At 38.5% G+C, this 22,384-nt stretch overlaps 1 protein-coding gene across 2 annotated transcripts in view; it reads right to left on the minus strand.

The window, feature by feature from the left end:
- Positions 1 to 22,384, minus strand: part of LOC139942819 (nuclear pore membrane glycoprotein 210-like) — a 106,128-nt gene that overhangs the window by 55,646 nt on the left and 28,098 nt on the right. For both annotated transcript variants that reach the window (XM_071939596.1, XM_071939595.1), the window contains 5 exons: positions 20,555 to 20,661; positions 18,670 to 18,771; positions 16,148 to 16,249; positions 14,712 to 14,840; positions 13,935 to 14,062 (listed from right to left, as the gene is read on the minus strand). In XM_071939596.1, the coding sequence (XP_071795697.1) occupies positions 13,935 to 14,062; positions 14,712 to 14,840; positions 16,148 to 16,249; positions 18,670 to 18,771; positions 20,555 to 20,661 (568 nt within the window). The remainder of the gene's footprint in view (positions 1 to 13,934; positions 14,063 to 14,711; positions 14,841 to 16,147; positions 16,250 to 18,669; positions 18,772 to 20,554; positions 20,662 to 22,384) is intronic.

The raw sequence follows: 22,384 nt of genomic DNA on the forward strand, positions 1-22,384 counted from the left end.
TGTGTTGTCATTTAAGCTGTTTTTATTGCACCCATGCACCCTGTAGTTTGTTATTTCTTAGATTTAGAAGAATTTTGTTACATGTTGGTAAACAGTTTCTTCATCCTTTGGTAATGTGTATTCACCCATCCAGTGCATTAATAATCAGATGGCAGCCTGGCACGGAAGGAGGGAACACTGCACATTTATGTGTTCTCTCATCTCAAGTTTTAACTTGTGATCTTCAAGCGCTCTTCAAGCGTGTTATTCTCCAAGTTTACTAGACATTCTATGCTTAGAAATTTGGCGCTTGCCAACAACAAGCACTCGACAGAGAGAACGCAGGCAGAAAGCACAGAAAAATCCAGGGATGAACGACGGAGAAAACAAATTAATCGTGAAAATTGTGTATAGAAAACGATCCTTCTGGTCTGACGATGAAAATCCCTGAAGATATAGCTTGTTATATTTGAGAGGTTAATGGACTCCTGACATCACTTCTAATATAATCTACAGGTTTGATCCTAACAGAAGCCTCCGCTGACTACATTGTAGGTGATAGTGAGTTTGCCTCTTTCATGGAAATCTTAATGTCAAAGGAGGGTCAGTGAAAAAGTCAAAATAGTAAGGGAAAACAAATTCAGACATAAATCACATGCCATTCTTTAAATTGGCAATAAAAACACAATTCTGAAATCGGAAGGGAGAAGGGCTGTGCTTTTTGGGGGTAATTTTCCTTTAGGTCCCCGATATCCAATCGATTCCCCTCTTAAATTCCCCTGGAAACTAAATCATAAAAACAAAAAAATCAACATGGACTATGGAGAAATGCAAGAAGAACGTTGATCTCATTTACCCCCAAGTTTGGGGTTAAAGGCAGTGGACACTATTGGTAATTGTCAAAGACTAGCCTTCACAGTTGGTGTATCTCACCATATGCATAAAATAACAAACCCATGAAAATTTGAGCTCATTCAGTTATCGAACTTGCGAGATAAATAATGGAAGAAAAAAACACCCTTGTCACACGAAGTTGTGTGCGTTTAGATGGTTTGATGCGAGACCTCAAGTTCTAAACTTGAGGTCTCGAAGTCAAATTCATGGAAAATTACTTCATCCTCGAAAACTACATCACTTCAGAGGGAGCCGTTTCCCACAATGTTTTATACCATCAACCTCTCCCCATTACTCGTCACTAAGAAAGGTTTTATGCTAATAATTATTTTGAGTAATTACCAATAGTGTCCACTGCCTTTAAGGAACTGATTAAAATGGAACTGGATATTGACGTCTGTTTTCAGGAAACCTGGATACCTGGTACAGGCCTACGATGAAGGCAGCCGTCGATTTCACCAAACTATTCCTAACTTAGGAATAATCTCAGGACTTAACACGAGTTAAAGTCCAACCAAAAACATTACATGTAGGTCGCATTGATCCCACCCTATAGATTAAATATCAAGATCAAGAGCAAAAAAGACCCCTACATGTAGATGTCCCAGAAAAGTGCAAAATTTAGCGATGCATGTGGGACTGCATGTCAACAGCCACATCTGAGGTGATTTGGGCAGACAACATATCAAGATTCTAAGTTAGGATGAGAGTTACTCGTCCTAAGTGAACTAGGATTAATCCTAACGTTTCATGAAATCGCCTACAGTGGGCCCTTTACGTGTAAGTCTTTTTTCCGGGCAAGTTTAGAATACTAACGCTCACCTGAGCAGAATGAATCCAGGATGGATGCAATCAGGCGCTAGTACAATTCTTTCCAAGCAGTGCTAAGACCTACATGTATTAAAAGCCATTGGACACTTTTCAGGAACAGAAAAAAAAAAGTTCACAGATTTACAAATAACTTACAGGGTTTACAGAAGGTAATGGTGAAAGACTTCTCCTGAAATATTATTCCATGAAATGCTTTACTTTTTGAAAAAACATTAAAGCAATATCAATTCTCGATATCGAGAATTACAGATTTATTTTAAACACATGTCATGACAAGGCAAAAAGGTGCAGAAACAACGGCGGGTTTTCCCGTTATTTTCTCCTGACTCTGATGACCAATTGAGCCTAAACTTTCACAGGTTTGTTATTTTTATATAGAAGTTGTGATACATGAAGTGTGGGCCTTGGACAATACTGTTTACCGAAAGTGTCCAATGGCTTTAAAAGGTCTACGGATGTAGGTACTTTGCGGTAGGACACAAAACACAATGACCACAGATTTACATCAAACTCACACAGTTTGAAAATAATGATGGTACATGTAGAAAGCTTCTCTTAAAATATTACTTGCTGAGGTGAGTGCAGTTTTTGAGAAATGAGTAAAATAACTTATTTAAGTCACACAAATTATTTTAGCACGAAAAACAAATTTTCGTGACATTGCTTTACTCATGTCTCAAAAACTAAGCACATCAGTTAGTAATATTTGAAGGTAAGCATGTATCATTATCTTCAAACGGTGTAAGTTTAATAAGGGAATAAAAGGGTAGCGGCAAGTTCTTAAACGACCGTTTAAAACCGGCTAGGGTCGTTGCCGTGTGAAAAAGACTAGTGCATAGTATCCAAAAACAACCAGTTATAAACAGAGCTCCAGCTGGTCATTATTAAAGGAACACCTTGCCTTGGATCGGACGAGTTGGTCTATAAAAAGCGTTTGTAACCCTTTTTTATAAAATGCATATGGTTGGAAAGATGTTTTAAAAGTAGAATACAATGATCCACACAAATTTGCCTCGAAATTGCATGGTTTTCCTTTTACTTGAACTAACACGGTCGGCCATTTATGGGAGTCAAAAATTTGACCGTGTTAGTCGACGAAGGTACATGTAAAAGGAAAACCGTGCAATTTCGAGGCATGTTTGTGTGGATCATTGTATTATACTTTTACAACATCTTTCTACCCATATGCATTTTATAACAAACGGTTACAAATGCTTTTCAAAGACCAACTCGACCGATCCAAGGCAACGTGTTCCTTTAACCGTTTAATCACCCCACGTGATGTGCTCTCCACAAATAGGAACAGCGAAGCTGTCTGAGGTATTAATGAATGTAAATTTTTAGTGGACTTTGTGTTTTGTCTTATAAAAATTACCCCAAAACTTTCTACACAGATGCTGGCCTGTATGCTTTTTGAAAAGGCAAGGGTAACCACAACAGTTTGTCTTACTGGAGTATTTCGAGGGCACTAAACATAATTGCCTTTGTTTGTTGTCTCCATAGGAACATGTACATGTATCAGGCCTGCAGATGTCGGGGGGGGGGGGGAGGGGGGGGGAATTGATTAAAGATTCTATGTCAGATTTTTGGCCCCAAACATTAAAAAATAGATTTTTTGAGTGAATGGTATTTTAAAGAGTAGGCTTATCACCCACTCTAACGAAAAAAAGGTTAAATTTACTTTTAATGGTCAGGAACCATGAAAATTTTTTAAAACGTTTCTTATAAAACACATAAGAATTGGTCACGTGATATATTGTCGGGATCCCGACAAAAACTAATTTTGGGCACTTTATTTCACTGCTACTAATAATTGGCGGACTTTTTCGTGCAATGGCTCAAATGAAAGCTTGTAACTTTCTCGACCCCCATCAAAATACCTATTGAAGTTTAAATCAAAATTTTTGGGTCAAATCGGCCAAAAATCTGACATAGCATCTTTAAGATTGGGTGTTTATTATTATGTAATTGTGGAATTCTCACTCGGCCAGTGAGCAACTGCAATCAAAATGACATTTTATAAACATGTTGGTAAATTACAACGATGAATGCGCTTGAGATTGAAGAGTGTTATTTTGATAGGTGGTCTGTTTCATGTTGAAATGTTTGGTTTTATGGCATGGATGTTTATTTGTGATTCTTAAGTTTCACTATACGGACGGACGGGGAGAAAAATCATTATCCGAGACGCCTCATAAAGTGTTTCATGGTAGTTTCAAACGACGATTCCTCAATAAGTGTCCGATTTTGATAGGCAGTCTGTTTAATATTGAAGGCATTGGTATCTCAGCATTCTCATATCATGTGCCCCAACATAAACATCTTAACAAACCTGGGAAAATCGGGCTCAATTAGTCATCAAAGTTGCAAGAAAAAAAAAAGGAAAAAAAATGTACAATTATTAACATTTGTTACATTTTTCTTGATGTCATCTTCACTCAAAATAGTTGTTAGCATAAAAACTTACTTGGTAACAAGCAATAGAGAGCTGTTGATAGTAAGCTTGGGCGATACCACGATATTATCGAATATCGCGATATTAGTTTGGAAACGATTTCGATATCGGATCGATTTGGTTTTAATCGAAATATCAATATATCACGATATATCGCAATATCGATCAAGTATCGCAATATCGCGATGTATTTCCTAGCTGAGACATCTTACACCCCATAGGTTTGGAGTAAAACCAGAAGAATAGGTCAGTAGAACACCTCTCTTATGCTATGACTGTCTCTTCACTGGCAGTTTGAAGACTGATGATGTCAAATTTAATTAATCGCGATTATATCGAATATCGCAATATATTGTCGGCGATATATCGTGAATAAAATAAATCGATATCGCCCAAGCTTAGTTGATAGTATGAAACTTTGTGAGAAACGGCTCCCTCTGAAGTAATGTCAGTTTTTGAGAAAGTAATTTCTCACTAAAATATATGAATTGAATTTGAGACCTCAGCTGAAGTCTCGAATTCAAGCAATATTCTCTCACAACTTCGAAAACCAATTGAGTCCAAAGTTTCACAGGTTTGTTGTTTTATACGTGAGAAGACTGGTCTTTGACTATTACCAATAGTGTCCAATGCCTTTAAGTATGTTGGTCATACAAGCAGATTATGAGCTAATACCCTCACACTTTTGCACTACATTTGTACCATACCATGTGGATAGTTTCTTAACCTTTTGAATAAGGAAATTAAAGTCCAAAGGAATATCAAAAGTACAAATACAAGTACATAACGTGGGTAGCCTTGGTATTTCCCAACAGATCATGACGGAAACAGACTTTTAAGTCTGCCTTCCATCATCAATGGATATGAAAATGTTTGACTTAAAGACACTAGACACCTTTGGTAATTGTCAAAGACCAGTCTTCTCACTTGGTGTGTATCTCAACATACATATATATGCAAAAAATAACAAACCTGGGAAAATTTGAGCTCAATCGGTCGTTGAAGTCACGTGAGATATTAATGAAAGAAAAAACACCCTTGTTGCACCGTTGTGTGCGTTTAGATGGTTGATTTCGAGACCTCAAATTCTAAACTTGAGGTCTCTAAATCAAATTCGTGGAAAATTACTTCTTTCTTGAAAACTACATCACTTCAGAGGGAGCTGTTTCTCACAATGTTTTATACTATCAACCTCTCCCCATTACTTGTTACGGTTATGGTTTTATGCTAATTAACTATTTTTTGTTACTAAGTATGGTTTTATGCTAATAATTTTTTTGAGTAATTACCAATAGTGTGCAGTGCCTTTAAGGACTAATATATCATGGGGTGATAGGGCCATGCGTTAGCAGCCCCTCATCTTTTGAATTCCTTACCATCGTTATTGAGGTTATGCTCCACAGCATGACCAGTGTTTAAAGGGAAGGTTCACGTTTGGTAATTACTCGAAACAAATATTAACTTAAAAACTGACTTGGTAATGAGCATTGGAGAGCTATTGATAGTATAAAACATTGTGAGAAACGGCTACCTCTGAAGTAGCATAGATTTTGAAATAGAGGTAATTTCTCACTAAAATAATAAAAGACTTCTAGCTAGAAGTCTTTTACATAGTCCAACTGAAAGCACACACATTCGTCCAACAAGGGTGTTTTTTCTTTCATCATTTTCTCCCAACGCCGATGACCAATTGAGCTCAATTTTTCACAGGTTTGTTATTGTATGCATATATGTTGAGATACACCAAGTGAGAACACTGGCCTTTGACAATTACCAATAGTGTACGTACCTTCCCTTTAAGATACAGCTAAAAACACATTTGATGGCCATAAATTGTAGGTTTTAATTAGTTTTGTTTAAGTTATTTGTTTTCATTGTCTGGATTCCTTGTGGACACCTTGAGCATTTATCAATATGTAGACCTGTACACAAAGTACATGTATTTGCCATAGAAATAGAACCCGGAGAACGCCGAGTGTCTCATTGTGCGTACGGTTTCGTTGTGAGACCATTTTTATGGACGCGCACACGCCATTTTCGTAACGCGTGTATGGCAAAATATTTTGCCATACAATTTTGCCATACAATGACATCATCATTGACCAATGAATACACTAGAAATGGTCTATGTGCGCTGACATCTTGCCATTTTGCCATACGCGCGTGTCACACGATGATAATTTTGCCATACGCGCGTATTGCGCGGTATTGATACGCCGCGTCCACAGACGACACAGAGGGTGGTCGAGCTCAGCGTTCTCCGGGTTCTATTTCTATGGTATTTGCACATCTAAGTGTACATTTTATTATTACTGTATTAATAATTTCCGAGTCCATTTATTGCTGGAATTAAAACATTGATTTGGGAATGGTAGTATCGAGTAAAGCGTCAATTCACTCTAAATTCATTCAAATGTCTCCTTATTGGTAGCCACTCAATGAGCAGTCGTTTTTCCCTCTCCACAAACAAAAAAGTTCTGCGCTGAATGTACATGTACATGTACAGCTCTCCAATACTATTTAACAAGTAATTTTTTTTGTTCATTAACTTGTGAAAGTTCAGTATTAAGGCGCTTACAGCGTTTGTGTTCTATGGGAAATCACGCAGTAAAGCGTCAGTGTGCTCTACGAGAAATCCCTGCTAAACCGCTTGATACAGTGTTTGTGTGTTCTACTGGAAATCCCGTAATTATACAGATATGGGTTAAGCACCATTGTACATGTATGTGTCTGATTTAGTGCATACACAATTGCGGCTTCGCAGAAAACAACTTAGTGAAACTGGGCCAAGACCGTGAAGACACTCTCAAGAAAACATTCAGTGTTGTGATTATTTTATCTAGCCTTTAAAAGTAAAACACTGGCTTTCAAGAGCTTGATCGAGAGTCAGCAAGTCTGAAGCAATAGTCGTACCGGATCATAAACTTGTACAGAGAGTTCGTGGATGGATGGATTGAAAATAGATTGGAGAGGGGGGGGGGGGGGGGGGGGCTTGGGCACAAGAGTGATCAATGATCATAAGCCAGGGAAGATTTCTTAACCCCCCTGGGGCCATACAATGGGACGCACTGTGTTCGTGTTTCATTAGCCATGCACGGCCCGTTTAACACAGACTCGAAGATTGACAAGCGCTAATAGTATTTCCATGAAGTGTACTCTACAATGTATGTGTGTAAGTCTCAAACAGAAGGAAGCAGGCAATTGAACAAGGCCAACCTCGATCAACAACTGCATGGAATTTGACCCTGCTTTCTGCAATTGACCAATTTTAATCGCGGCTTTATTTACATACATAAATAATAATAATAATAAATAATAATGAACATTTCTAGTGCGCCATGTCTGTCAATGATGACACTCCTGGCGCAAAAAAAACAAGAACTCTGCTAATACACATCGACACCAGACAACTAAAAGTTTGGAGGCTACATGTAGATACTTGACGATGACTAGAGCGAGTTAGTCGAAACGTTGAGACCATTTCAAGAACTGACTCCGCGATAGTACATGTACAGTAAATTCCGATCCTATAAGCTAATGTAGTAGTCCCAGCCTATCCACCCAGGTAATAGTTAATAAGCAGGACAATTCCTTTCAGAACTGAGAGGTCTCCCGAACACCCGAACAATCTACTCCGCGGTAGTAGAATAAAGCAAAACAGTTCTCTACAAACTCTACCCGGCAAGTAGATACACACATGGTGTTACCACAAACCAAATATATTGATACCTCACCATGCAATGCCTCAAATCCATGTAAATAATATTTGATTCGAATTACTCCTGGGGACAATTAGTTTCATACACAGCTGGGCCCAGTTCTTTTAGCACTGCTTAACATGCTTTTAAAACTGTACTGAATCTTTCTGCTAACTAAAGCAAAACAAGTTTGAGTAAGCATATTTCATAGGCTAGCAAGAAAATTACATTACGTGACCAATTTGCGCGTTTACAATGCTGCCTTGTTACATGTACATCTTACCAGGGTACAGTAAGCACTGGTAGGTTAGCATGCCTAATTCATTTGTTACAGTTAGCAGCGCTATGAAATGAAAATTGTAAAATTGTTTCTGCTTAAAGCCATTGGACCCTTTCGGTAAACAGTATTGTCCAAGGCCCACACTTTGTGTACCACAACTTCTATGTCAAATAACAAACCTGTGAAAATTTAGGCTCAATCGGTCATCGGAGTCGGGAGAAAACAACGGGAAAACCAACCCTTGTTTCCGAGCATTTCGCCGTGTCATGACATGTGTTTAAAATAAATGCGTAATTCTCGTTAACGAGAATTGATATTGTTTTACTGTTTTCTCAAAAAGTAAACCATTTCATGGAATAATAATAATAAGAGAAGTATTTCACCACTACCTTCTGTAAACCCTGTAAGGTATTTGTAAATCTGTAAACTTTTTTTGTTGCGAGATAACAATGAAAGAAAAAACACCTTTGTCACACGAAGTTGTGTGCTTTCAGATGATTGATTTCGAGACCTCAAATTCTAAATCTGAGGTCTCAAAATCAAATTTGTGGAAAAAAACTTCTTTCTCAAAAACTACATTACATGTGTACATCTCACAATGTGTTAAATACTATATCAACAGCTCCCCATAAAACCTTACTCGTTACCAAGCAAGGTTTTATGCTAAAAAAAATTTTTGAGTAATTACCAACAGTGTCCACTGCCTTTAAAGCCATTGGACCCTTTCGGTTCAGAAAAAAAAAAAAAGTTCACAGATTTACAAATAAATTACAGGGTTTACAGAAGGCAATGGTGAAAGACTTCTCTTGAAATATTATTCCATGAAATGCTTTACTTTTTGAGAAAACAGCAAAACAATATAAATTCTCGTTAACGAGAATTACGGATTTATTTTAAACACATGTCATGACACGGCGAAATGCTCGGAAACAAGGGTTGGTTTTCCCGTTGTTTTCTCCCGACTCCGATGACTGATTGAGCCTAAATTTTCACAGGTTTGTTATTTGATATAGAAGTTGTGGTACACAAAGTGTGGGCCTCGGACAACACTGTTTACCGAAAGGGTCCAATGGCTTTAAAGGCAGCTCTATAAAAAAGGGCCCTGCACACTGAGCCTTTAAACTTACAGACGACTAGCTACTAACACGTTAACCTGAAGGTCGTTGGTTTAAATTCCGCTCGAGTCAAATTTGTTTTTGTTCGACCCCAAAAGAATATTGAGAAACAGAAATACATGGTCTTACTTTAGAAGTGTAGATGAGCCTTTAAACTTACAGACGACTAGCTACTAACACGTTAACCTGAAGGTCGTTGGTTTAAATTCCGCTCGAGTCAAATTTGTTTTTGTTCGACCCCAAAAGAATATTGAGAAACAGAAATACATGGTCTTACTTTAGAAGTGTAGATTATACCTAGTATTGATGCAGGAAACATTGGACAATTTCAATTTTTTTTTACTGGTTTGAGTCGCAGTAGATTTAATCTCCTTGCGGCCGCTACAATGTACTGTCCCAACAAACATCGGTGTGTGGATAATTCACAATAACAACAAATGATTTTAAGATTTATTACTCAATTAATTATTTTTTCCAACAGCAGTATAATACAAACTAATCAGAACCTATTAATGTCCATAGTTCACTTTGACATTCAATTTTTCTCCTCAATCCCTGCAATAATTAGGCCATACAAATAAACTGTTTTGTTTCTTTAGGTGCATTTTTACAAAAGGCAACAATGGGCATTAAAAGCGTTAAATGCCATTTCGTTTCAAAACAATTTTTCTAGCAAAAACAGGAGTAAAACATGTATAGAAACAAGTTTTATTTTATTTTATTTTATTTCAAAATGGTTGCGAGGCCAAGAACGTTCGGAATGGGTGGCCCAAGCATTTTGCGCGGGATTGTCTGCAAGTTTTTATATTTTTATTTAGTGGAGTTGACTGCACAGTGCACACAGATATACTGCAATATCTTTGTGAGGAGAGAGAATTTATAAGTGAAGCAAAGCATTTCGATACATGGTTACAGAAAGCAAGAGCCTTTTTTTTAAAATGGTGTTTCCTGATTTAATTTCGAACGAAAACCGTGCACATTTATTCGTGGGGGGGGGGGGGAGACAATGTTTATTGCCAACTGGAAGTGGACAGGGAATGGTTTTATATAACGTTAGGAATGGGTGGCCCATGCATTTTGGCCGGGATTGTAGATGGGGGGAGGACAACCCCCGGAACTGTTCCAGGGAAAACCCACGTACTCGGGTAGGGACTAAAAACCCAGTCCATATACAATACTAATGACCCTGGCATGATTCGAACCATGGTCCTGGAGTTGGAAGACAAGGAAAGGTACCACAATGCCAACCCGACCACCACAGAACTTAATAAAGACAGCCTACTGGGTCGGTCTATTCCGAGCAGACGAAATAGGCTTTAATAGACATTTCAGGCTTTTTTACCACAACTCTCCTGAACTGCCTAGGGCAAAACCAATCAAAAGAATATCATGTCTGGTGCCCTTACAACCATTAAATTAACATGATTATTTTGTAGCCGAGCCACACACTTCCCAATTCCAAGGCTAAGAGACATTGTATTGATTTAGATGATATGAATGCTAGACAGTTCTGCAAATTCAATGCCACAAACATAACACGGAAGTTGAAGGGAGCATGTACAGAGCTCTATATTCCCCGGGGAGGGGGGGGGGGAGGTCGGTAGAATAGAGAGGTGGGTAGAGCAGTGTGAGGCATCGCTTGTCTTTTGACAGGACGCTGATTTAATTATAAGCTTATATTGTCCACACTCCTGAAGGCGTATTTATGTATGACTTCAGGCTCTGTCTCAGGAACCATGATAAATGTTCATTTGGTGCTTGAAATGGGGCATGGTAGATCCAATTTGAGTGACAAAATAGGGCGCCCTCTATAGTTTACCTGGGAGAAGAGTTACAGTTACTTTTTTTTACACCATGCAAAGCTTTGAACATCAGATACATGTACATTATACGGGTAGTACATGTAGCCTTGAGCGGATGTCGGATCCGTACAAATATACCTTTGACCTCGGGCTCATTTAACACAGTCAACTCACCACAAACATGTAATTGTAACACATAATGAATAAATAATAACAATAATATAAATTATTTGAATATCGCGATACTAATTTGGAAACGATTTTGATATCGGATCAATTTGGTTTTAAACGAAATATCAATATATCATGATCGATTAAGTATCGCAATATCGCGATGTATTTCCTAGCTGAGACATCTTGCACCCCATGGTTTTGGAGTAAAACCAGGAGAACAGGTCATTAGAACACCTCTCTTATGCTATGACTGTCTCTTCTACAACTTTCACTGGGAAGACTGTATGCGATTATGTTGAAGACTGTATGTCAAATTTAATTAATATATTGTCGGCGATACATTGTGAATAAAATAAATCGATATCGCCCAAGCTTAGTTACTAGGCCTTAAATCATTCCTTAAACCATCTCAGCTCCATGGGGAGTACATGTATCCTGCCTTGTGCAACAAATAAGCGCTACTCGAACAAAATAACAAGACATGATGTACATTATACATAACATTATGCACACGTACGCTGCATGCAGACGTTCAAAAGCAGACACTACTTCACCTCGGACCAATAAAAAAAATAAAAATATTGACAGATTACAATGTATATATATATTTGGTTTGCGGTAACACCATGTGTGTATCTACTTGCCAGGTAGAGTTGTTCTTAGGGAACTGTCTTGCTTTATTCTACTGCCGTGGAGTAGATAATCGGAGGTTCGGGAGACTTCTCAGTTCTGAAAAGAACTGTCCTGCTTTATAACTATTACCAGGGCGGATGGTATAGAAATTTGACTGGACTACTACTTTAGCTTATAGCAGTCTCCTGACGATGACTAGAGCAAGCTAGTCGAAACGTTGAGACCAATTCCGAACTGACTCCGCAGCAGTACAGTTATTACGATTTGTTACCGCAAACCAAATATATATTGATACCCCACCATGCAATGCCTCAAATCCTATAGATTACAATGTACATGTATGTCACAGCACAATTTTCTAGCGAAATCATTGTATCCAATGAAATCATTGGCCATGTACATGCACATGTAAGACCAATGCCTGCCTTTAACCTTTGGGGGGGGGGGACACCAGTCTTTGGTACATTAAAGAGCAAGTTGGAGTGTGCACCATGGTTAAAACTAAAGGTTGACTTTTTTTACTTGAACCGAGGCTGGTTAACCATTGGTTATCTACTGTGGGTGACCATTTGGAACCAGCCTCATGACCATGGTTTATTCACTGGTCTCAATAGCCTACTCCATTCTAACATGTGTAAAGCACAGAGGGGAACCAGCGCATTAAAGCGAAAACCCAGAAGGCATGGAGTGTTTAAAACCGTAGTACCGATGGTTGACTAGTCTTCCAAACGAGTCGTTCAAGTGAGTGCGTCACTGCGCATATAAGTTGCTGGTCACTAGCTGGAGCAACATCAGCAGTATATTCAGATTGATGGCTAGCCGTCGATTTCACCAATAAACTTAGAATTAATCTTAGGACGTTGGACGAGTTAAAGACAGTGGACACTATTGGTAATTGTCAAAGACTAGCCTTCACAGTTGGTGTATCTCAACATATGCATAAAATAACAAACCTGTAAAAATTTGAGCTCAATCGGTCGTTGAATTTGCGAGATAATAATGAAAGAAAAAACACCCTTGTCACACGAAGTTGTGTGCTTTCTGATACTTGATTTCGAGACCTCAAATTCTAAACTTGAGGTCTCGAAATCAAATTCTAAAAAACTACTCCTTTCTCGAAAACTATGTCACTTCAGAGGGAGCTGTTTCTCACAATGTTTTATACTATCAACCTCTCCCCATTACTCATAATCAAGAAAGGTTTTATGATGATAATTATTTTGAGTAATTACCAATAGTGTCCACTGCCTTTAATTTAAGTTCCTTTTCTAAAGACATTAGGACACATTGAAACCAGAGATACATGTAGGATTAATCCTCGCGCTTCATGAAATCGGCTGATGGATCGTGATGGGCAGTTTCTGATGCGGCTTATGTAAATTCTGGGCAGCTATGTAGCTTGCAGTCCATCAATTACGATGTTCTTATTTAACACACACACAATTTAAAACGGCCTACTTGATTGTGGTTTTACCTCAACCACTGCTGTTTCAAAACTTGTCTTCTGAACAGAAAAATACAAACTTGTTTTTCTGATGTGATTTGTTGTCCAGGCAGCTTATACACCGACCACTTAAAGGCACTGGACACTATAGGTAGTTTCTCAAAATAATTATTATCATAAAACCTCACTTGGTAACGAGTCGCGGGAGTGTTGATAGCACAAAACACTGTGAGAAACGGCTCCCTTTAAAGTAACGTAGTTTTCGAGACAGAAGTAATTCTCCACGAATTTGATTTTGAGACCTCAGAATTAGAATTTGAGGTCCAATAACAAGCATCTAAAAGCACACAACTTCGTGTGATAAGGTATTTTTTCCGTCATTATTATCTCGTAACTTCAACAACCAATTGAGCTCAAATTTTCACAGGTTTGTTATTTTGTGCATATGTTGAGATACACCAAGCTGCCAAGTGAGAAGACTGGTCTTTGACAATTACCAATAGTGTCCAGTGTCTTTAAAAAAAATTCTGAGATTTCCCGCTGCTGCAGCTTACAATGTATACTTCGGTAGGCTTGGTAAATTACAAAACAAAAATAGTACACAAACACAGAATGTAAAACTGTCCTACCTTATTGTGATGATATCTGATCCTGGTTTAGGTTGTAGGTTCATCAATGGGAAGTAGGAGACAGACAAAGGCTGGCCTGTGGAGTCTAGTACCTGCACTGCTGCTGTGATGTCATGATCAACTTGAACCTGTTTCACAGAAGGAGGACATGTTAATCGATATTAATAGAGTGAAATTAATGTCGATATTGGACATTTTCCGACAACACATTACAAGAAAGCTCCATTCCCGAGTTTGGTAATTACAACAAATTTTCACTGGGTGTGTTTACAATGTATACATTGACAGTTCCATGCTACATGCACATGTAGTGTGATGCTCTGGTAGACAGTGCCTTGAAAATAGGCTCATGACATCAACAAGAAAAACAGGAAACATTGTGCTGGCAGAAAACTTGAGATGAATAATTCCGAGCATCATTTACTGATGGGTAAAGGAATTACATAAAGATAACAGGTGTGAGTTGCCGGAGGAAGAGGATGTTTTATTATGGCCTGTCTCTTTAATGGAGCTTTCCCATATTGAGCTTCAAGGTTAACATTCTGTTTCAATGTTAATTTGAAAAGAAAGTTTACAAAAGTTGTATTTATATTATAACAAACTTTATATGGATATTTTTATCCAAAATTGTATGAATAAAATGTATGAAGAAAATGTTAAATTTTCATCGAGGATAAAGATTTCATATCAAAAGATAAATCTTTGTTTGACTTGTTTTCTTATTTTTGATAAACGATAAATTCTTTTGAGAAATTCAGACAACACAAGGAAATGTACCTTATCCACAACTTTCAACTTGATGGTGTTCACTCCTGCTATGTGAATCTTGGATGATGCATGCTGGGAGGTTGTAAGGCAAAGGTCAAAGGCTGTCATGGTCAAGATACCATCATGCATCGGTGCTACCTATACATAATATAAAAGATACAATGATAACATGTTAGCCATATGGGTGAGAGTCATTGCTTTAATACTGAAATGTCTGAAACCGCAGAGCTATGCCACCAGATTCCCCCAAAGATTACAGGATGGTTCATTTCTCATTTAAAGGCAGTGGACACTATTGGTAATTACTCAAAATAATTATTAGCATAAAACCTTTCTTGGTGACGAGTAATAGGGAGAGATTGATGGTATAAAATATTGTGAGAAACGGCACCCTCTGAAGTGCCATAGTTTTCGAGAAAGAAGTAATTTTCCACGAATTTGATTTCGAGACCTCAGATTTACATGTAGAACTTGAGGTCTCGAAATCAACCATCTAAACGCACACACCTTCGTGTGACAAGGGTGTTTTTTTCTTTCATTCATATCTCGCAAGTTCGATGACCGATTGAGCTCAAATTTGCACAGGTTCATTATTTTGTGCATATGTTGAGATACACCAACTGTGAAGCCTAGTCTTTGACAATTACCAATAGTGTCCACGGCCTTTAACCTTTAAACATGCTAAAGCCAATGGACACTTTCGGTAAACAGTATTGTCCAAGAGTCCACACTTCGTGTATCACAACTTATATATAAAATAACAAACCTGTGAAAATTTAGGCTCAATCTGTCATCGGAGTCGGGAAAACCCACCCTTGTTTCCGCATGTTTCGCCGTGTCATGACATGTGTTTAAAATCAATCCGTAATTCTCGCTATCGAGAATTGATAATTGTTTTAAAGTTTTCTCAACAAGTAAAGCATTTAATTAATTTTCAAGAGAAGTCTTTCACCATTACCTTCTGTAAACCCTGTAAGTTATTTGTAAATCTGTGAACTTTCATTTTTTTTTCTGTTCCAAAAGTGTATAATGGCTTTAAAGGAACCTTGTTACAGAATTGGTAAGAAAAAATAAAATGTTTAAAATCAAAGATTAAGAACAAACTTACACAGTTTAAAATTAAATGATGATGTTGCAGAAAACATCCCTTAGTATATTTATGTCTGAAATTTCATATTTGATGAGAAATAAATAAAACTAAAATCCCGCATGAAATTTAATATTTGATGAGAAATAAATAAAACTAATTTCCCGTTTGCAATGAGCGTTTTATTCATTTTTTTTGTGGCAGGACGACCTGTTCCTCCTCGCCACTCACTGGCTAGGTATTTTAAGCTATTTTGATTTGTTGTAACTTAATATGTATCGATTTGTATACATGTATTTATATTTTTATGCCAGCGTAAAGTCTAATAAAACAAAATTAAAACTTTTTTTTTTTTTACCTCAATCTTCTTCCTCTTGTCGTCGTAGTTGATTTCTGCGAGTCCTTGGACACTCGGCTTGACCTGGAAGTGTCCAGAACCTCCATGTAGTGTAAAATGAACCTTCAAAAGAAAGGGGAACACAAAGTCAAATAATTTCAAGTATAAGGTACAACTAAAATAATGTAATTATAATGATAATGTATCTACATGTACTTTTATAGCGCAGAGATGGTTCTTGTGATTGGTTTAAACGAGTAGCGCATATATTGCGCCTAGGCTGTATACTCCCCAGGGAGCTGAGATGGTTTAAGGAATGACTGAAGGCCCAGTGACCAGGCGTAAAAATGATGGAAGTGCTTCGAGACACCCCTCAGGTGTGCAACGCGCTACATACAAATTAGTTATTATTATTGTTATTACTTTCCATATACATGTACATGTACATCTTCAAATGGGCTTTACAGTTAAATGTACATGTATATTGTCAACAGAACAGGTGAGTTTTTGAGCAGTTTTTTTGAAAATATTGACAGATTGTGGATCGTGAAGAGATATTGGTAGTTTATTCCACAGTTTGGGAGCAGCAATTGAATAGTGAAGGCTCTATCACCAAGTGTGGGTAGCATCTTGGGAGATGGGTGGTTCAGTGTGATGCCTTGAGAGGAGCGAAGGGAGTAGCGGGATGGTTGCATCAGAGATCTTCCTGTCCACACTAATCCTCCAATCAGATGCTCAAACCAGAGTTTGATAATAAGCCATAAACTTACTCCCAGTTTTTATATTTGCACTCTGCGTATTGTGAGTGTCAATGCGTCGTGCTCCGCATACGGTCAGTGCACAAATTACATTATAAACTTTGCGCATGGACGCTAAAAATAACAATCTGTACTTTTAAACTATGAGGTTGACTTTTATGAGGCTGGACGGTAAATTTGACATGCGCGTTCGTGGAACACGGAAAAAATATAGCGAGTCTAATGACTTAACCACCAGAACTTGAATTCAATGCTCTTTACCACTTCCGCTCGGCTCCAGGCCTTGCCTCAACCAAAGGCGCTGGGATGGGCAAACGTATCAAGCATGTTCATTGGTAAATGCCCAGTTCCATCATGCATCACGCTCACACTGCTTTGCAAAGGCGCTGGGATGGGCAAACGTATCAAGCATGTTCATTGGTAAATGCCCAGTCCCATCATGCATCACGCTCACACTGCTTTGCAAAGGCGCTGGGATGGGCAAACGTATCAAGCATGTTCATTGGTAAATGCCCAGTTCCATCATGCATCACACTCACACTGCTTTGCAAAGGCGCTGGGATGGGCAAACGTACATGTATCAAGCATGTTCATTGGTAAATGCCCAGTTCCATCATGCATCACGCTCACACTGCTTTGCAAAGGCGCTGGGATGGGCAAACGTATCAAGCATGTTCATTGGTAAATGCCCAGTCCCATCATGCATCACGCTCACACTGCTTTGCAAAGGCGCTGGGATGGGCAAACGTATCAAGCATGTTCATTGGTAAATGCCCAGTTCCATCATGCATCACGCTCACACTGCTTTGCAAAGGCGCTGGGATGGGCAAACGTATCAAGCACGTTCATTGGTAAATGCCCAGTCCCATCATGCATCACGCTCACACTGCTTTGCAAAGGCGCTGGGATGGGCAAACGTATCAAGCATGTTCATTGGTAAATGCCCAGTCCCATCATGCATCACGCTCACACTGCTTTGCAAAGGCGCTGGGATGGGCAAACGTATCAAGCATGTTCATTGGTAAATGCCCAGTTCCATCATGCATCACGCTCACACTGCTTTGCAAAGGCGCTGGGATGGGCAAACGTATCAAGCACGTTCATTGGTAAATGCCCAGTCCCATCATGCATCACGCTCACACTGCTTTGCAAAGGCGCTGGGATGGGCAAACGTATCAAGCATGTTCATTGGTAAATGCCCAGTCCCATCATGCATCACGCTCACACTGCTTTGCACTGCACGCATGACGTACTTCCTGAACAAGAATCTGAACAAGCTTATCAGCTCATCCCAGCGGTCCTGGATAGACCTGGCCGCTGGAGCCGAGCGAATTACCTACCCGACCATGACACCTCTACGATAGTGCTTCATTTAAAGGAACACGTTGCCTTGGATCGGACGAGTTGGTTTATGAAAAGCATTTGTAACCGTTTTTTATAAAATGCATATTATGGTTGGAAAGATGTTTTAAAAGTAGAATACAATGATCCACACAAGTGTGCTTCGAAATTGCGCGGTTTTCCTTTTACTGTGCGAACCAACCCGATCACCCATTTATGGGAGTCAAAAATTTGACTCCCACAAATGACCGACCGTGTTAGTCGACGAGGTAAAAGGAAAATTGTGCAATTTCGAGGCATGTTTGTGCGGATCACTGTATTCTACATGTACTTCTACAACATCTTTCTACCCATATGCATTTTATTAAAAACGGTTTCAACCGCTTCTCAAAGACCAACTCGACCGATCCAAGGCAACGTGTTCCTTTAAGAAGGTCAACTCACCCTATTAGATGGATGGTTGAAGATGGCAATCTGCTCAGGTTCAACTGTTGCTTCCTTCACTAAACTCAACTCCAGAGATGCACTCAGGGGATACAACTTCAACTGTCAACGACAACAAGAAATAAGAATAATAATGGCTCATGCCTCTCTAATTTAAGAAAATGCAGTCACATCTGCGAACAAATCGAAATATTACTTTCAATATACATTGGTAATTCCTTCACTAAACTCAACTCCAGATATGCACTCAGGGAATACAACTTCAACTGTCAACGACAACAAGAAAAAAGAATAATAATGGCTCATGCCTCTCTAATTTAAGAAGATGCAGTCACATCTGCGAACAAATCGAAATATTACTTTCAATATACATTGGTAATTCCTTCACTAAACTCAACTCCAGAGATGCACTCAGGGAATACAACTTCAACTGTCAACGACAACAAGAAATATGAATAATAATGGCTCATGCCTCTCTAATTTAAGAAGATGCAGTCACATCTGCGAACAAATCGAAATATTACTTTCAATATACATTGGTAATTCCTTCACTAAACTCAACTCCAGAGATGCACTCAGGGAATACAACTTCAACTGTCAACGACAACAAGAAATAAGAATAATAATGGCTCATGCCTCTCTAATTTAAGAAGATGCAGTCACATCTGCGAAAAAATTTGGTACATACTGGGGAGACATGGTAAGTGTACCCGAGCACAAAAAGGACTAAAACCCTTTAACAGAGACAACATTGAGTAGAGCGGGATGTGAAAAGGAATTCAAGAAATAAGAATAATACTGGCTCATGGCTCTCTAATATTAGAAAATACAACAAAGAAGCCCTCAGATCATTTCTACTAATACGGGAGAGGAATAGGCTCTGAACAAGTACATTGTAGTTTTAGCAAATTGTACAAATCTCTGTGTGTCCTCAATGAAGACCAGGGGCCGATTTCACAAAGCAATACAATTCATCGCAAGACAAATTGTCAGTATCACCATAGAGATTTGTATTGTGACATCACACTTTACTTAGCAACTACGATTGATTTGAAGTTACGATCAATTTGAGATCTTTGTGAAATAGGCCCCAGACTCCAAAATTTTGCAAAAATTTGCTTCTTATCATGTTTTCATGTTCTTGTTGTTTGATATGTAAAATCACCTTTGTTCATTGTCTTTTAACTAGCCTCTTGTATCCTTAATGTATTGATCTAACAGTATGTGTTAATGTTCCGTTGAAGATGTTTGTACTTTGTTTTCCCCAGTGTTCACTGGTGATGAATAAACGGAGTCTTAGAGCTCCACTCAAAAGAAAAAAAAGAGTAAATGTAACAGTCTGCGAGAATTGAATAGATACTGGGGAGACATGAATAGTGCCCAAGCAAACGCACAATAGGTTTGGGTGATGAGACATGTGTTTGAATCTTTCAGTTAAAGGAACATTACAGAATTTGTTTTGCTAGCAAAAAGGTTGCTGGCAGTGTAAGCACTTTGTGTAATCCATCATAAACTGACAAACCTGTAGAAGTTTTTTGAGATTGATCGGCCATCTGGGTCACGAGAAAATAGTGTAAAACTGATTACAGGTTTTGCATTGCATCGATGGCCAAACAAAAATGAATAAAATGCTCACTGAGCGTTTAACTCCCAAAAGCGAAATTAGATTACTTATTTCTCATCAAATACTAACTTTCAGCATGTTCAGACTGAAATATGTAAATGGATGTTTTCTACTATCATCATCATTAGACCGTGTAAGTTTTACTTAAATCTGTGATCTTCACGTTTTTTGTGTCTTATTAATTTTCTAATGTTCCTTTAATGGTTGAGTACTTTGACATTTTTTTGACAAGGATAAAAGCTACTTCTGTGGGTAACTTACAGGCAATTGGATTTTGTGTTTCTTGAAGAGTGCAGCATCGTAGGTAGAGGACGAGGCAGTGACCGAGACTATTCCTCGCTTCGCGTGCATTTTACAAACCTCCCATGCTGTAAAACAAAGTATAGTTGAAACAATTGTAATTAGTCTGGGCTTAAAGGCAGTGGACACTATTGGTAATTACTCAAAATAATTATTAGAATAAAACCTTAATTGGTAACTAGTAATAGGAAGAGGTTGATAGTATAAAACCATGTGAGAAACGGCTCTCTCTGAAGTGATGTAGTTTTCAAGAAAGAAGTAATTTTCCAAGAATTTGATTTCGAGACCTCAAGTTTAGAATTTGAGGTCTCGAAATCAAGCATCTGAAAGTAAACAACTTTGTGTGTCAAGGGTGTTTTTTTCTTTCATAGTTATCTCGCAACTCCGACGACCAATCGAGCTAAAATTTTCACAGGTTTGTTATTTTATGTACATGTTGAGATACACCAAGTGAGAAGACTGGATTTTGACAATTACCAATAGTGTCCACTGCCTTTAAAGGGTTTGATACCTTTTGTAGATCAAGTTTTGGACATGATATGAATCCCTACTCACTGTGAATGAAGATTATGTTCTAAAATTTACCTATATAAGTTTCAGCTTTGTTAGTCATAAAGTTTTTGAGAAAAAAAAAGTAAAAACACAGAGAAATGTTTTCAGGAGAGCCGCGCAATAATAATTATAACCCGTTTTTATAAAGTGCTTTTCACACACGAAGGGAGTCCCCAAGAGCTTCACATTATTACCCCTGGTCACTGGGCCTTAAATCACTCCTTAAACCATCTCAGCTCCCTAATGGGGAGTATGCAGCCTGTGCAACATTAATAGTAATAATAATAACCCTTTTTTATGAAGCGCTTTTCACACCAGGAGGGCGTCCCAAAGCGCTTCACATTATTACCCCTTGTCACTGGGCCTTAAACCATCTCAGCTCCCTGGTGGGGAGTATGCAGCCTGTGCAACATTAATACGCGCTACTCGGCTAAATCAGTCACAAGAACCATATCTGCCCTCACAGGTACATGTACCCATTTACTAGTGCTGGGCGAATAGTGAAATTTTGATATTCAGATACCGCTGGCCAACTATCCGAAATTAACCGGATATTCGAATAGTTCTTTTCGCCGCTAGAGGACGCAATTAAAAAAATTCAAAAGTATTGCGTACAATACCCACACATGCCATGTACATGTAACATGTAACATGTTTTAGCCTTCAAGAAAGACTCTGCTAGGGTTGAAACGTCAGGCCATTAACTATTTTTTTGCATTTATACCATCAATCCATTTGATTGGTACAGTAAGTTGTTTGCAACAGCTAATTCTATTTTCTCGTGTTCTTAACCAATCACAAGATATATTGTTATACCTCTGTACAAATTGCGAAGTTTGATTGGTCGAGAACCAATCACGTGCCGTGCAACAAATACGCATGTATCATGGCTAAAGATGCGTGCTACGCGTAATGCACAGCGCGCCGGGTAACATGAAAAGTGATGTACACCGGTGTACATCACCTTGATCGTTCCCAACATGCCCACTGTTGGTAAATTTCCAGCGCTGTACGAAACACGCGGGTTTGAGGGAACAGGTGAAGAATTGTTTCTTATTTGAACTGTTCGTCTGCTTATTAAACCATTATTGAAGATGACAACAGAACTTCGAGAAGAGGAATAACAATGTTACCAAGGTATAACAAAACAATTGTTGCACGCTGTGACTGGGGTCCGTGGGTTTTGTACACCCTCGGTGGCAAAACGCCATGGATCTCGTCACAGCGTGCAACAATTGT

The sequence above is a fragment of the Asterias amurensis genome, chromosome 10 (assembly GCF_032118995.1).
Source record: "Asterias amurensis chromosome 10, ASM3211899v1".
Lineage (NCBI taxonomy): Eukaryota > Metazoa > Echinodermata > Asteroidea > Forcipulatida > Asteriidae > Asterias > Asterias amurensis.